Consider the following 17120-nt stretch of genomic DNA (forward strand, 5'->3'; position numbering starts at 1 on the left):
CTCCACCATAAGGTCAGACTGACAAATGCACTAACATTCAGCAGTATTTGTGACTCGTCAGATACAGAAGCAGTTGGTGTGCGCATGCAGCAAGACCTGGACAATCTCCAAATTTGGGCTGATAAGTGTCAACTAACATCCACATCACACAAATGTCAGACAATGACCATCTTCAACGAGACAGAATCCAACCATTTCCCCCGGATGAACAGTGGCATCACCACTGCAGAATCCCCATTATCAACAATTCTCGAGGTTACCATTAACCAGAAACTGGATGAGGCATACAAATACCGTGGCCATAGCTGGAGGTCAGAGGCTAGGAATTCTGCGGAAAATAACTCACCTCTTGTTACCTCAAAGCCTACCCACCAGCTACAAGAATCATCAGGAGAGTGACTGAATACTCTCCACTTACCTTGAGAGAGTCCATGTTTTTAAATTTACCGGATTATAAACTCAGAAGTTCAAATGCTTTATTTGAAAGAAAACAACAGAATTTTATACCTTGACAAACAAGTGTTGCATATTGTTGAGCTATGCCATACAATGTTGCCTTTTGCTTTTTGGAAATAACAAGAAGGGAAAGTGGAGAACGAACTGCGTTAAGAAGAATTTTTTGTGAGGCAACAGCTCTCTGATTAACAAGCTGCAACTCAGCCAAAAAGTTGTCACAGTTTAAAGCAGTTGAGTGAAGACATCCAGCCTGAAGACAGCATCCTCTCCCCGCCCACTTTGTAACGGGAGTTTACAAAAGACAGGTTGGTGGGTTTTTCAGGCTAAAATAAGATGGCATTAGTTGCAGCTATTAAATCACAATTGCAGTGCTATTTCCAGTTAAGACATGGATGACTGCAGCTCCAACAACACTCAAGCAGCTCAACACCATCTAGGTCAAAACAGTCAGCTTGACTGGCACAGAATCTAATATCTTCAACAGTTATTTCCTTCAGTACTGATGCACAATCGCACCATTGAGTGTGATCTACAAAATGCATTGCAATGACTCACCAAGGCTCTAAACACTTGCTCCCTCTATGTGTTCAACTACATATTCCATAACTGGCACCTAGTAAATTAATTTCTGCACTGTGAAAAAAGGACAGATTTTTATGTAGTGTCCTCTATAGTCAATGCATTAATTCTAACAAATTTATTGAACATTTCTCAACATTAAAGACACCTGCATGTATTGAAATTAAAATATCTGCAATATAAGCAGATTGAGAAAAATCAGAGTCAGGACAAGATGGGCAAACATTAATGACCTGATAATCTGCAAGGTTTAACATGTTGTGCTCCAGGCACAAAGTCACATAATCAGGAGATAAATTTAATACAAAGAATATGATTCAGACTATCAGAAAGAGATGAGATAATATGGTAAAAAGCAATGCTAGTGTCACAGTCTTAGAATTTACAAATTAACTCAATGGATTAATGCGTTACATATTAATTAGAAATAGTTTGTCAATACATTGTAGTTGTCCTTTTACAAAACACTATGTTTTACTAAATACAGGAATGACAACAGTCCAAGAATTTGAACTGTTGTTAACAACCAATGTAAACAGATTACAACTATGCCCTTGCGACTCTTCCAGATGAGTCCTCCCAGGTATATGTCCACAACAGTTATTACATAGTCACTTTCCATTGTGGCTTGTGTAAATGATTAAAAAGCTTTAAAACATCTCAATATTCCTAGCTTTTGAACTGGTTTCAAATGATCTGGATCAGTTTGTACATTTAATCTACTCCGGGGAAAAATCTATTACCCTAGGACATTTTAGGTACCACTTGTATTGCAGATAAAACAAAACTCAGGTGCGTATTCATGAGCAACATCCAACTTCCCAAGGGGTGGACAAATTTGAAAATGGAGAATGATCTTGTATAGTTTAGCAATGTGTACATTTGGTAAATAGTAATCTATTTGAACTTAGAGAAACTAAGCTGCCCTTTATAGAAAAATTAACTGTTGCTCAGTCAAGTATTCAGCTTGGCAATTCCCCCTCAGTTGTTCAGCACCAAAAGCAACATCTGATAAAAGTTGCAGAGATACAATGCAAGTTTGGAAAAAGCAACTTCTCTGCATTGAAGAGGTGGCCAAATGTGGTTTCACCTTGTCACACAGTTTAATATCTGCATGGCTGCTACAGAACAAGTAGCCTAGCCTGAAAACAAATTACTGCGAATGCTGTATATCTGACCTAAACACGATGTTGGAAAAATTCAGCAGGTCTGGCAGCATCTGTGGGGAAAAAAAACAGAGGTAGCATTTCAAGTTCATGACTGATAGGAACAAGAGTCATTTCAGACTCGAAATGTTAATTCCTTCTCTCCACAGATGCCGCCAGACCTGTTGAGTTCTTCTAGCAGTATCTGTTTCCATTGTCTGCAGAAGCCTCTTAGCTAATGTTCATTTACAGACAAGAGATTCAATCAGACACACACGAGGAAAAGTTGCAAGGGCTTATTAATGCACCACAATTATTCGAGTAACTCTGTTTGTTACAATGCACTGGGGTCCTCCTGTGCAACAGGAGTTGAATTCAGGCCAGGGTTCAACTCATTATTCTAACTGTTAGCCTTATCATGGATTGTTAATTGAGGAAAAGCATGCTGGAAGTCACCAGACTAAGCAGATTACTAAGTAAAACACTGCTTTAAAGAAGAATTTCCCCAAATTCACTTAGCATCCAAGCAAATGACTAGTGCAATGACAGTAAATTTATCATTTACATTGTCATAGAGATATATAGCACAGAAACAGACCCTTCGGTCCAACTCATCCGTGCCGACCAGATATCCCAGATAAATCTAGTCCCATTTGCAAGCATTTGACCCATATCCCTCCAAACCCTTCCTACTCATATATCCATCCAGATGCCTTTTAAATGTTGTAATTGTACCAGCCTCCTCCACTTCCTTTGGCAGCTCATTCCATACACACTACCCGGTGTGAAAAAGTTGCCCCTTAGGTCCCTTTTAAATCTTTCCGCTCTCACCTTAAACCTATGTCCTCTAGTTCTGGACTCTCTCACCCCAGGGAAATGACTTGTCTATTCACCGTATCCATGCCTCTCATGATTTTAGATTTTGGATTTGAGAAATAGTGGCTCATGGGTTTTGGATACTTCTGTAGAAGTTTTTTTGGGGAGAAAGGAAATCTAGGTCAGAAAGACCTTGTGAATCAATGACCTGATTCATTATGTGTCAGCAAGTAGGGAACACCTGAAGTGTAAACTTTGAAGGCCATTAGCTTATCTTAAGTATAGAATTAGAATTATCAACATTTAAGTTTTGTTTAAAAAGCCCAGAAGCTGAATGTTTTTAAGGGCGGTTAGGAGAAGATTTTACTGGATAATCGGACCATAGGAAATAGGAATAGGAGTAGGTTATTTGGTTCCTTGAGCGTGTTCCGTTACTCAAAAAGATCATGGCTGATCTGACATTCCTCACATCCACTTTCCTGTGCTTTCCCTGCAACCCTTGATTCCTCTAATGATCAAGAATCTATTTATCTCAGCCTTAAATATATACAATGACTCTGTCCCCACAGCTTTGTGTGGCAAGGAGTTCCAAAGACTCTCAACCCTATGAGAGAATAAATTCCTCCTCATCTCAATCTTAAATTGGCACCCCCTTTATTCTGAGAGTATGCCTTCTGATCACAGACTCGACACAAGGAGAAACATCCTCTTGGCGTTTACCCTGTCAAACCTCTTAAGAGTCCCATATGTTTCAATGAGATCACTTTGCAGTCTAAATTTCAATGAGTAAAGTCCCAACTTCTTGGACCTTTGTTCACAGGAGAATCTCTCAATCCCAGGGACCATTCTAGTGAACCTTCTCTAAACTCTTTCCTTGAATAAGGGGACCAAAGCTGCTCACAGTACTCCAGATGATCATATACCCTTCCTGGATGGGTATATGAATAGGAATGGTTTAGAGGGATATGGGTCAAATGCTGGCAAGTGGGACTAGATTTATTTAGGATATCTGGTTGGCATGAACGGGCTGGACTGAAGGGTCTGATTCCACACTGGACATCTCTATGACTGTACTTGGTCTTACAAGCACCTTGTACAGCTGCAGCAAGACTTCCCTACTCTTATATTCCAACCCCCTTGAAAAAAGGGCCAACATTCTATTAGCCTTCCTGAATACCTATTGCACCTGCATGACACTCCTTTGTATTTCATCCACAAGTTCATCCCCAGGTCCCTTTGTGCTGCAGTTCTTCTCAAATTTAAATAATATTTTGTTCTTTTACTCTCCCTTGCAAATGAACAACTTCACATTTTCCCACATTATACTCCATTTGCCAACTTTCTGCCCACTTACCTAACCCATCAATTTCTCTCTATAACCTGTTTGTAGCATTCTCACAAGTTGACTTTCTAACTACTTCGGTGACTGGGAACAGAAACAAATACAGTTTCTCCTCTCAAGAGGAGTTTTTCCAAGCAGTTAGTAAAATAACTTAGAGAAAGGTTAGCTTGTGTAACTTCCAGACTAAAAGTGTTCAGTTATAATTCTGCAGATTGCTAGAAGATAGGAAAATCTAAACTCTCAATTTTGAGAGAGTTCACGTAAGAAGACTCTATAGTTCACAGGACAAAAACCAGAGAGAAACAGTTAAGACAAGCTTAAAGATTGAGAAAAAGGTGAATTTTTTTCTAGATTGGAACTACTGTAAAATGATAGCTTTGGGGAATAGATTTAAACTGTTGTTTGGGTGTATTAAGATCTTGCTAACTGTGTTCTATAACTGGATATCTTGGATTTTCTTTCAATTTGGTCTTTTATGTAATAAACGTCTGTTGTGTTGTTATGAAATTCTGCCACCTAATGTTTCAGTAAATGGCTACATTAAGCAAAATTTTAAAAATTTAAAAGTGATCCAGATTTCATTCTGGGATCTGATTTGTCCAGTTGTACAGTCTGCTGGGATCATAACACCAGTTCCCATGTCATCAGTGTATGTAGTTTTAGTCCCTGAATTCAGGACAATCAGACAATTACTTACTCAAAATCCCTGCCAACACTTGAAAGAGCTTCCAGATACACTATTACTGCCATGAATTACCAGAGCAATTACACCTTTATGGAAATTCAGAAGTCATTTCAATTGATTTAACACAAACACACTTTCCATCACATTACTACTTGCAGGATAGAAACTATGGTGTGGAAGTGTGTTGTGTGACTAACTGCCATGTAATTTATTGCAAGCATCAGAATTTGCATCCCTGCCAGCACTTGCTTCCAGTTGTTTCCTGTGTCAGAGGCTTCACTGAATGGGCAGGGTATCAGACGTTCAGCCTGGGGTGTATAGAATGCAGACTGACTTCACTGAAGAGGGGATTGCAGAGATGGCTATTTTTAAAATGAAGGAGGAAGAAGGAAAGGAAATTAACTTAGTGCAGAAAAAAATCTCTCCTTGCATGGGAAAAGTTAGAAGTTGAAAATGACAGTCAAGGTCACCATCAATAAAGCATACCGCAGGAGGAAACACGAAACAAAATACTCAGCTCTTCCTGTGCGCAATTCAGGAGAGATGCCTTATATCCACCCAGCTTCCTTTTAAAGGATTTCACTCACCTCTGCTCATACGTTGCTTCTCCCCAGAGAGGATTCCTGGCGTGTCAATGATAGTTATGCTTTCCAGCACTTGGTTTGGGAGCTGAGCACACATGAATCTGTAAAAAGAAGAGAAATAAAGCATCAGAGAGACCCCACACACTCTAGAAATATTGCTCCTCAAACCTCGAGACCATAGTCAACCTGTTTTAAAACAAACCAGAAGTTTAAATATACAAACAACTATTGGAAAGGAAAGTTGCGGGAAAATTCTGTATGTAACCTGCACTTGCACTCCAAGTGTACCCAGAAACCACAGGGGAATAAGTTGAGAGAAATTTGTCCACAATTTGCCTTCAGCTAAATCCAATCATGACATCATGGTTATTGAAACTGCAGGACCAAGAGATTACATTACTGATACAACATATAGACTGCTTTTTTTTTTCCCCAAAATACCAATAGCACAGGTTCTGTTCTGTCACCCAGACCAACATGTTTTGGGAGTTTTGCAATGGCTCAATGAGCCAAAAACTGCTTGCAATTTACTATACAAACCATAACATGAGTGGTAAACATCAGTGGTCTTGCTGAATTAGCCAGCCAATCTCAGCCAGGGTACCAAAACACCCACAGGCTCAGGAGAAAGTGGGGAGATGCAAGTATCTACATCTGAATGATATCCAGCAGCTCTTGGCTCAGGTTCATCTGTGATGCCTCTGTCAGTCAGATAGCTTGCTGACACACTGCTCAGACACATTCGCAAAGAATGTGCATGTGTAGGAGGTTGTGGAGGACAGAGAACACTCATGAAACTATAATCCTAACAAGTCAGTGTGTCAGGAGGAGTGAAGAGGAAGAAATAAGCTTGAAAGAAAGAAATCTTTATTTTTATCTTTACTTTAGGAAATGTTACCATGCAGTGCGCTCCTAAACAATTTTGTTTTAAACAAGGAGAAAGCAGCAGCTGTGTTCGGCCACCCAGCTGTTAAACCTTCCCTGTTCAATAATTATCAAGACATATGAAAAATGCAACAATTAAGTTTTTTTGCATATTTTTTGGCTTGCTGGCTACTCATTTGACTCCAACCACAAGGCACAAGGAATTTAGACCCCAGTTGTGGTTAAATTCCACATTCCAACCATAAATCATACAACGCCTTTGTCAAAGATTACAGCTTTGAGTGAAAAGCCAAGTGACATTATTCAGACACAAACATGCGTGATGGGGCTGTGCTAAAGTTCCTTTCTCAATTGTCAGTTATGTAAATCCAGGAAGTCCCTACGACCAACACAGAGTTATTTTAAAGGAAGCTTAATTGTTACACTCAGTATTTGGTTTGGAATTTAGACATCATGTCAGATCAGTGGTGACAAGTATGAATCACTGAACAGTGAAATATTTATTAAAAATAAAGTTTCATACTGCAGTTATACAAGTTTTCCTTCTGAAAAACAAGAGAGCATAATTTGTATTATAAATGCATGTTACACAATCAGTAAATGCCTGAATAAACGAAGCCGCTGTTTGTTACCCTGTGCATGTCAGTGTACGTATCAGGGATAATTAAGATACTCTCAAGGTCACACAGAGATGGATTGACTCAAGGGAATGATTTAAGATAGGGAAAAAAATGTTCAATGAGCAAAGCAGAAACAAGCCTAAAACTGCAAAATCCACAACTGCAACTGCACCACTACCACTACCCAATGGATTTTTTGATAAACACACAAAATTCACATTTTGTTCAGAAAGTGAAATAGGGAGGAAAAATAATCAAGAAAGCTTGCTGTAAATAATTTTTAATGCTCTAGTCTAATAATCTTCACTCAGCTTTTCTTTAACTGTATGAAACAAGAAACTGCATCCAACTCGACTTCACAGCTGTGCTTGGAATATCAAAAATAAATTGATGCTATTTCGTATTTTACCCTTTCTCTCAAGTCTGCTTGGACCACATTGTACAAATTGATTTATTTCCAAATCTTAGACGGTATCCCTTAGAAACGGATATTCAAGGAATTATACAGAGAGCCAAATGACAAAATCCCACATCCTCAAAGGCAAAACTCAGACAAAGCTGTTTAACCTGGCTTGAAAACTTTCCATGTTGGGAAGTGACAGGCCCAACACAATGCAACACCACATATAAAGTTTATCCTTATCAAAAGGCAAAACATTACTGCACAGAAACAGAAATTGTTCCTAATCCCTTCTAAGAATTCAGCTTTAAACTTTGTGGATGTATAGTGTATAATGATTTAATGCATATAACAACTGAATATATCAACCAGTAAAACAGAATAATTTGTACAGTTGCCTGGTCACTTCAAGTGAATACAAATGAGTTCTTTTTCATGTTACATGTCAAAGAATACCTCTGGGTGGAGGTTTCCGTGTTCACAAATCCCAACTGCCCAAGTCACACAACAGTCCAGTCAGTTTGAGGTCGGACAGCAACTCAAACAGCACTTCCAAACAACAACATCTCATTGTGCTGTTCAGGTTTACTGAAACATAGGCAGCCAGCTGAGCCTGCTTTGAAACAAATACAGAAAGTGTTGGAGAAACTCAGAGGTCTGGTGGAGAGAGAAGCAGAGTTAATATTTTGAGTCCACCTTGACTCTTCGAATTGTTCTCAGCCATTCCCAAGAGGAATTTTGGTGCCCCATTTGATGACTTTTAACAGACTTATACCACACACCCATCTGGCAGACAGGAGCAGGCATTATATATCCCACACTTAATTAGCCTACAGACCACTGCTGTTTAGGTTCACCCCATGACAGCAGTCACTGTTGACAGCTGTGAAAGTAAGCGAGGTAAGTAAACCAGTGGAAGATTTCTTTCCTATTTATTCCCCTTAACTTATACAACCAATCACTGAAAATAAGGGACTATAAAATACTGCCCTACCACATTTGTGTGGGAGCCAAAGACTTCTGCAGCAATACAGATTGTGCGAAACTTCTTGTACCAAACAGGAAGTTCGGGCTAAAACTGTCTCACTCATTTTTCGCCAGAGTTCTATAATTAGCACAGGAGGGGTCTATGCTGGACTGAAAACACTAGACCCAAAGTCGAATATCTTTAGCTAAGTACACAATACTGTTTCAACTCAGTGGAAAAGCACATGGTTATCTAATTGTAAAAGACTGCAACTTTAGAATCACATTCAAAAAATCTCAACATGCAAGGGTCACACATACCTATTTAGAAAAGCATTCCCAAAGGAATTTAGCTTCCGAAAGGGCTTTTTGGGATCAACCACAAGCGCATTGCCAGGAATGATCCCCTCCTCTTGCCCATACATCACAGCAATGAAGGAATCAGTTGTCGGTTCAGGTCCAATCCTCATCCCAGGGAAGTCTTGTTCCAGTAGATATCTAAGGGTACCAGAAGATCACATTAGTTAGAATTGGGATATTGCTATATTCTATGAGAGCTTGAGAACACAATGTCAGGTTAGTTTTTAATAAAAACATGGAAGTCTATAAGATTTTTATTTAAATACTAATTCCAATGTGGATACAGGTCTAGAAGGAGTGGTACGGAAACATGGAGAATGCATTGAAATCAGAGACATAATTAATTCTTCAAATGACTAAGCTGCAAAGGAATACTGATAACATGGGGAAATGAGTGAAGTGACATGTCAGTAGTTGCTATACACTGAATAGCAGTATGTTCAGTGGAATGTTGAATTTGGAGGTACAAGTTTCCAGGACATTAAAAGCAACATCTCAAGTTGACAAGGCTGTTTTAAAAAAAATTAATGGAATTCCAGGTTTACAAGGTATAGAATATGAAATGATGAACTTACAGTGAATGTCTAATAAAATCTCTGCTAGAATAGTGTACCATATGAGGCTGCACATGGGGAAGGATACTGAGACTTGAAGAAAGATAACTCCACAGATTTAGCAGGATCAGTCTGGTATGAATAATTACAAATAGCAAGGCACACTTGAAAGAATCTCTCGGTAGAATAGGAAAGATTGTGGAGCAATAAAAGTAGTTAAAATTATGAATGGATGGGCCAAGATACAAAGAAACAGACTATTTTCAGTAGAGGTGCTTAAAATGGGAGACTAAAGATACAGATTGAAATTAAGGCATTTGCAACAATGAGCAAGAGAAACCTCTTCAGAGATTCGGAAAGCTGTTGAAGTAATTTCCAGGATTAGTGACCGTGTGAGAACCTTGGTTAACATTGCAGATTAGACTGGAGAAGCAGATGAAGGAGCTCAATGGGTCAGGGGGACAGGTCAATAAACGGGATTAGAATTATTGGCTCACACCTGGCAGATAAACACAAAGGTGGATAATGGCCGCACAGAAAGTAAGAACTGCCGATGCTGGAGTCAGAGATAACATTTTCTGAAGAAGGGTCCCAACCCGAAACTTCAACTCTCCTGCTCCTCGGATGCTGCCTGGCCTGCTGCGTTCCTCCAGCTCCACATGGTGGATAATGGCCTGTCGTCAAGCTGTGACTTTTGCTCACTTCTATGCAATTGAAATACAATACTCTGGAAGTAGCAGCTGTGCACTAACTGCATGGCAACATGTAATAAGGGATCCTGAAAATTATATTGCTTGTAATAGTACCACAAAAAGGGATTCTTTCTGCAGTTCCACTGGAGTAACAACCATCAGAAGAATGACCACATGGTCATGCAATGCAGCATTACTCAGTGCAATATACCTCTGCTAGCTCTTAGAATCACCCAAAGCAGTACTTCAGGCAAAGATTTTTCTCTTTGTGATCACTAGATTAATTTTCTTCATTTCTCCCTCTACACGTCCAGTGGCAGGAAAGGTAGTTCAACATCAGTGTCCTCCTCCAAGCCAATGGGTCCAACATAGAGTTTGCAATCACTCAAAACAAGCTCCACTGGGGAGGCACGTAGCTTGCATGCCTAACACCAGACTCCTGAAGCAACTGTTCTATTTTGAACTCGGTTGAAGCAGAAGGCACCCTGGAGGACAGTGGAAACACTAAGAATGTCCTCATAGCCACTCCGAAGAGTCAAACACCACTGGAAACTCGAGAGAGATCCTGGCTTGTGATCGACCAACTTATAGGTCAATTTGGGAAGGCACTTAACACATCAACAGACATCGTCAGGAACGTGCAGAGGTGAAGTCAAGGCATCAAAGGGAACACAAACCTCTAAATAAACCATCTACCCAACCCTTCAAGCATGACATTCCCCCACACGTGGCAGAGTCTGCATTAGATTGATCAGCCATCTCACAGCACATCAAACTGGAGTAGGAGCAAGTCATTGATGACAAAGAATTAAAGATGATGATTAAAAGTCATGATAAAATTGTTAATGCTTTAATCATGATCTTGCAAAATTCTATCAATTCAATAATTGCTTGAATTGGAAAATATTCAACATCACTCCTTTTTGTAAAACAATGGTAAATGAGAAACTGAAAAATTATAGACTAAGAAGTCTGGCCTCAATTATTGGAAAATTTTTTTGAATTTTGTTACATGACCAGCAACAGAGCATCTGGACCAATACAAGCTGATCAGAGAAAATCAGCATGGATTTTTGTAAGGGTTGAGTCATGGTTAGTAACCATATGAGAATGGAGTTACTAATTTCTTAAATAAGGGTGGAAGGGTTGAATATCCAGCATTCAACAAAATTGCACAGAAAAAGACCGCTAACGAAAATAAACACACGTGGAATTGGTAGAGATAGAAGTAAGCCAAGATAATGGGTATGTACTCAAATTAATAGCATGTGACACAACATATATGCCTTTGAAACGTACGAGATTTCCATTTTCACTACATTTACGTGTTACGTGATTGAAGAAGAGAGATATATATTGGTAGCAGCAAGTTTGATGGCACAGTAAGTATAGATGCGAGCTGAAAACCACAACGGCACATTGATAGATTACATTGACAAAAAACTGTGGCAGACTGGAGTTCATTCTGCGCAAGTGCAGAAAAGATGGATCAACATTTTCTAAATGGTGGGCAGCTAGAATGAGGACAGAGATTTGAGCTCAAGTAAAGAAATCACTAAAATGCTAGTGGCGCTCCATAATTTAAGAACTAATGCAATAATGACCTTTATTGCAAGACGTATGGATTACAAAGGAGTAGAAGATTAGGTACAGCTGTACAGAGTTCCCTCAATATTGAATTCAGATCCAAAATCCCTCAGCAAGGGTACACAGGGCACAGTGAAGATTTACTAGAATGTTCCTGGGGTTAGAATGGTTAAATTGTTACAGCAGGTTGTAACCTAGCCTTCAACTTTTGAACATAAAGATGGATGGGTAATCCAACTCACCATTTAAGAGGATTACAGTATTTATAGCATATTTAGAAATGGTGGAAGGCTCTCGAGACACACTGGTGATAGTGTACCTACCGCTGAGCTAGATGACCTGGACTTGAGTCCCACCTCCTCCAGAAGTGCATAATTACACTTCTGAACAGGTTGATTGAAAGAAAAAAAAAAAAAACAGCTGGGTTATGAGGCTGTTGAGGTGCAATGGTACAGTCCCCACTTCTGGACTAGAACATCTGGGTTCAAGTCCAACCAGGCCCAAATGTGTTGTAAGATTCCTGAATGGGTAGATTATAAAAAATGACTCTTGCAGCTCAGTTATGGTATCCTTATCTCTGAGCCAGAAGGCCCAGGTTTAAGTTTTACCTGCTCCAGAGGTGTGTCATAACACATCTGACCAGGTTAATTAAATATTGTACGGTGAGGAAGTGCAGAATGAGAGACATGACCTTAAATTTAGATCTAAGGTTTCAGAGCTGGCATCCGACAGCACTTCTTCACACAAAATTGGCAGGAATCTGGACCTCCTCACTCTCAAAGCTACTGAGATACGGCAGGGGTGGCGGGGGGGATGTAGTCATTGCAACTTCCAAAACTGATTGCTAGATTTTTATTAGCAATGGTATAAGGGGTTTACAAAATCAAGGTGAATAAATGGAGTTAACATACAAGTCATCATGAATTTAATCAACAGTGGAAGAGTTTGACAATGGGCTGAAGGCCTCTTGATGCTGTCTTCTGAAAATACCATCTGCATTGTACTGCAGCATCTACAGGTGCTGCATCAGCACAGTAGGCCCGAAGTGGACTCACAGCAGCAGTGGAGTCAAGTTTGGGCTGGTCCAGTACCTGGCAGCATCAACAGCATCTGAACTGGCATGGTCCAACAAGGACTCAGTGATGACAGCGTCAGTGGAGGAGAGTTGGTGGTAAAGAGTGGTGACTTTCATTTGAGCAGCCAAGGGGACTCACTTCTGGCCCATGACAGAGCACTTAACGAAAAGGACTGTAAAATTGGACCCTTTCTTTATTTCTTCATTTTTCTGCCTTTATATTTTATGTTTTGGTTTATTTTTCTGTGTTTTAAGATAGCGCCGGAAAGTGGCGACACTATATAACACTTTTCACTGTATTTTGTAATAAGATACCCATGACAATAAATAAATCAAATAAATGCAGTTCACTCAGGGAGCATATGTTGCTGCAGAAACATGCGTTTTCTCTTACATGGTGCAGCCAGAAGCTATGCATAAAAATGGTTGAGGTTCCAATTTCCTTTCCATCACACAGCTGACCAGGGATTCTCTCCTACTCTTACTGCCTGCCATTGGCATGGGGGGAGGATTTACAGTCCAATACTCAACCTGTTCGGCTGCATCACAAATGGACCTTTCCTGGCCACCAAGTCCTTTTCAGTGGGAAGGGGCCACTAACCCAGAGCTTCTGGCATCAGAATTGCTACTCCATGTGCCACAAGACCTCCAAAATACCATCATCCCAGTTCTCACTGGGTGGAGCTTCATACCACAGATAATTACTATTACATGAAATGAATACTCAAGACCACAAGTACAGCTGTGGTCAAAATCATTTAAGATCTTTCGAAACAGGAATTAAAATTACGTTATGTGGTGATAAAAGAGCTAGTCATACACTGACACTTCCTTGCTCAATTAAAGCAAATGACACATAAATCTTATGCTTGTGCCATGTTATCTCATGTCTGTTATTTAAACTTTGTTAGAGCCACCCTTTACCCATTGGATTACAGAGCATCCAATAACAGCATTATATTCTGCCTAATAAAAGTAAAATCTGCAGGCACTGGAAAATTGAAATGCAAACAGTGCACAAGAAACTCAGCAGGTCTGGCAGCATCTGTGGAGGGAAACAGAGTTAACATTAAAGAGTCTGTTATGACTCTTCTTCATGCTGCCAAACCTGCTTAGCGTCTCCAGCATTTTCTGTTTTTGACAGTGAATTCTGAATTGGGTTTAGGATTTTAAATGTCTCCTACTGAAAAGTGGATGAATTTCAGATACAATTCCAAGATTGTTATCATTTTTATAGTAACTGCATGTTTGTGACTTCGAACTCCCTGAAGTCACAGCAGACTCAGATCAAGAATAAAAAGGGTTTAAGAACAAAGTAATGGAGAAACTCAGCAGGTCTGACAGCATTTGTGGGAGATATAAAGTAACTTTGAGTCTGAAGGGACTCAGAAACAAAAACAGATTACTTGCTCTGGAGGACAATAGACTTAGGCAATATGCCTGGCCTTTTCCATCTACATCCTATAAACAAATGGAAAATAAAATGGTTCCATTGTAACATTAATAATGCGCAGAGAGCTCAGTGCTTTGAACTAAGTTTTCACTACACTGGATCCAAGTTGATATCCAGCAGAAAGACAAACATTCGAACCACACAGTTTTACAGCAGTCATTTCATGGAAGGGTTAATGCAATTAAATTCTAGCCTTACGCACAATGCCTCATGTTTTAACGTGAAGTTTCTGGAAAATCACATTTAAATCTGAAAATGTACAAACCCAATAGCACTCACGTGACCAGGTCTTTGTGCAAAACAAAATTCAAGTCAGCAGAGAAAGTTTCAAATATTCAAATCAAGTATTTTCTGATATGGACGGATGCACAAGTGCCTCTAAAATCTATTACTTTGGCCAAGTCTTTAGGAACTCTACCTCATTAAGGAAGTTTTGCACCAATTGTTTTAGGAGTAATAGGAATCCACTGAATTCTTGAAGTGTTCAAATATAGTCAAAAGGCATACCGATGTGTAAATTTGAGCCTGTACAGTTTTCAAGCTTAAGGTGCACATTAAAGCCGTTGAAAAAGTGGTTTGGGAAAAGGATGAAAGGACAAAGGCAATCTGCCAATCAAAGAGTGTCCAGTGGACATTCCAAACAATCCATTATTTAAAACAGTATTCACGTCTTCATTTAAATCTTCAACTAAGAAACTTCATGGACACTTTATCACAAGATGCCCAATCTTGATTTTTGTGCTTCCCATTCGTTGTAGGTCTCCGAAGTTCAAATACTTTGTTTAAAAGAGCTGTTTCAGTCTGCGTGCCAAAGCAGTAGCAGACCAAGATGGTTCTGCATCATAACTCTCTTCTCCCAAAGCAGCATCTCACACATGCACATGCTTTCAAGAGTCGCCAACAGTTGCCTCCGTTAAAGACTTTGCCCATGAGATTTCATTGATGTTCGCAAGATTGCAATTACACACAGGAAATCATGGTAATACTCAGCAGGAGATGCAGCTTCTGTGGGGTAGGAGGTAACATTTCAGGAACCTTAACTGAAATAGGGCATAGACCCAAACCCATTTCTTTTAATTCCTCTCCACAGATGCTGTCAGACTGGCCCAATACTTTGAGCATTTTCTGGCTTTATTTCAGATTTCCAGCATGCTCATTCTTTAAGAACATTTCTTCAGCCCTTACTCTCTCTTTCAATATCAATCATTTCTTCACTTCTTCCTTTTGGTAACTGTTTGTTTCAACTTTTCACATCATCAAAACTATTATTCTGATGAGCCCCATCCTATAACCACCCAGATGTAATACCATCGTACATTGACTGGCACATTATGAAGATGACATTCAACCTTTCAATCTCGGTAGCACTCTCAAACAGCTATATTCTAAAGAATTCTTCTTTTCTCCACAGGTACTGTGAGCATTTCCTGCTTAAATTTCAGATCTTCAGCACCCCTTTGCTATAAAAAGGTTAAAACAGGTAGAGTCAAATATTACTGAAACTTGAACTGGATTCAGACTTTTAAAAAATTGACATTTTTTTCCCTTTGTATTTGCTTGAATTTACATTGGCTGCTTGCAAGTCACAATGAAACTAGGAAAGTGTTATCTTTGGGAGCCATATGGTTCCAGGAAATATCTCAAGAGCTGTCTATTTAAATAAATTCAGTTTAAATTACTTTAGGAATTTAACTTCTTGAATATAAAAATAGCAAACCGAAACCCATGTGTAATTGAAATGAAGTATATCAGTGACAACAAGGTGCAGGGCTGGATGAACACAGCAGGCCAAGCAGCATCATAGGAGCAGAGAGGCTGACGTTTCGGGCCTAGACCCTTCATCAGAAATGCTCACAGTACCTGTGGAGAAAAGAAGAATTCTTTAGAATATAGCTGTTTGAGAGTGCTACCGAGATTGAAAGGTTGAATGTCATCTTCATAATGTGCCAGTCAATGTACAATGGTATTACATCTGGGTGGTTATAGGATGGGGCTCATCAGAATAATAGTTTTTCTGATGAAGGGTCTAGGCCCGAAACGTCAGCCTCTCTGCTCCTATGATGCTGCTTGGCCTGCTGTGTTCATCCAGCCCTGCACCTTGTTGTCTCGGATTCTCCAGCATCTGCAGTTCCTACTATCAGTGTTTGCTTTCTCGACTGCATGCTCTTATTTAGTTTTCTAATTGTAGGTTAGGGTACAAGAGTGAAATAAATATACTTAAAGCATTGTAAATAAAGGCAAACATATCTCTGATCCAAAAGTTTTCTCCTCCAGAATATAAAAAGATAGTGTGTTGGTCTCCCTCTAGGTGTTCCACCAAATAAGTGACCTATGCCTGGTACAATCTTTCCTAACCAATGTGTAAACTAATGAAGAGGGGAAACTGAACAGCTAAAGCATTAGGACAATGTGGCATCACTTGGGCATCCACAACAAACCAATAAATCCCCAGGCCCCATACTGTATTAACTCTGGAACTTTTAACCACATGCAGTTAAGTTGGCAGAATTGGTGCAAAAGCTGTAGAACCAACCCATACGGAACTGAAAGCTCGATGTGACACTGAAAGGCTCAATGGCAGACCTTTTCAATTGAACTGTTTGGAAACCTCCACCTCCCACTGTGCACATGAACCAAGCAATCTTACAGTCTGCACTTCTTTCCCCTTTCACCAGACTAATAAACAAGAAGCCTGGTTCGTTACATTTAAAAATAGGCTATTTTCTGCCACAATGGAATTTAATTTGAGGTTAGCAATTTTTCCAGTTGTATTATTATTACTGGATGAAACACCAATACATTATGCTCAGAGATAGTAGGGGCTGCCGATGCTGGAGCATCTGAGATAACCAGGTGTAGAGCTAGATGAACACAGCAGGCCAGGCAGCATCAGAGGAGCAGGAAAGCTGACGTTTCGGGTC

General features: G+C 39.6%; 1 protein-coding gene across 1 annotated transcript in view; it reads right to left on the minus strand.

Annotated features, from left to right (window-relative positions):
- LOC109914529 (EH domain-containing protein 3-like) overlaps nt 1-17120 on the minus strand; it is a 67275-nt gene that overhangs the window by 38739 nt on the left and 11416 nt on the right. Inside the window, exons 2-3 of the mRNA XM_048599711.1 lie at nt 8800-8976; nt 5611-5708 (exon numbers count right to left, since the gene is read on the minus strand). Coding sequence (XP_048455668.1) covers nt 5611-5708; nt 8800-8976 — 275 coding nt within the window. The remainder of the gene's footprint in view (nt 1-5610; nt 5709-8799; nt 8977-17120) is intronic.

Source organism: Rhincodon typus, chromosome 8 (assembly GCF_021869965.1).
Source record: "Rhincodon typus isolate 14 chromosome 8, sRhiTyp1.1, whole genome shotgun sequence".
NCBI classification, from domain to species: Eukaryota; Metazoa; Chordata; class Chondrichthyes; order Orectolobiformes; family Rhincodontidae; genus Rhincodon; species Rhincodon typus.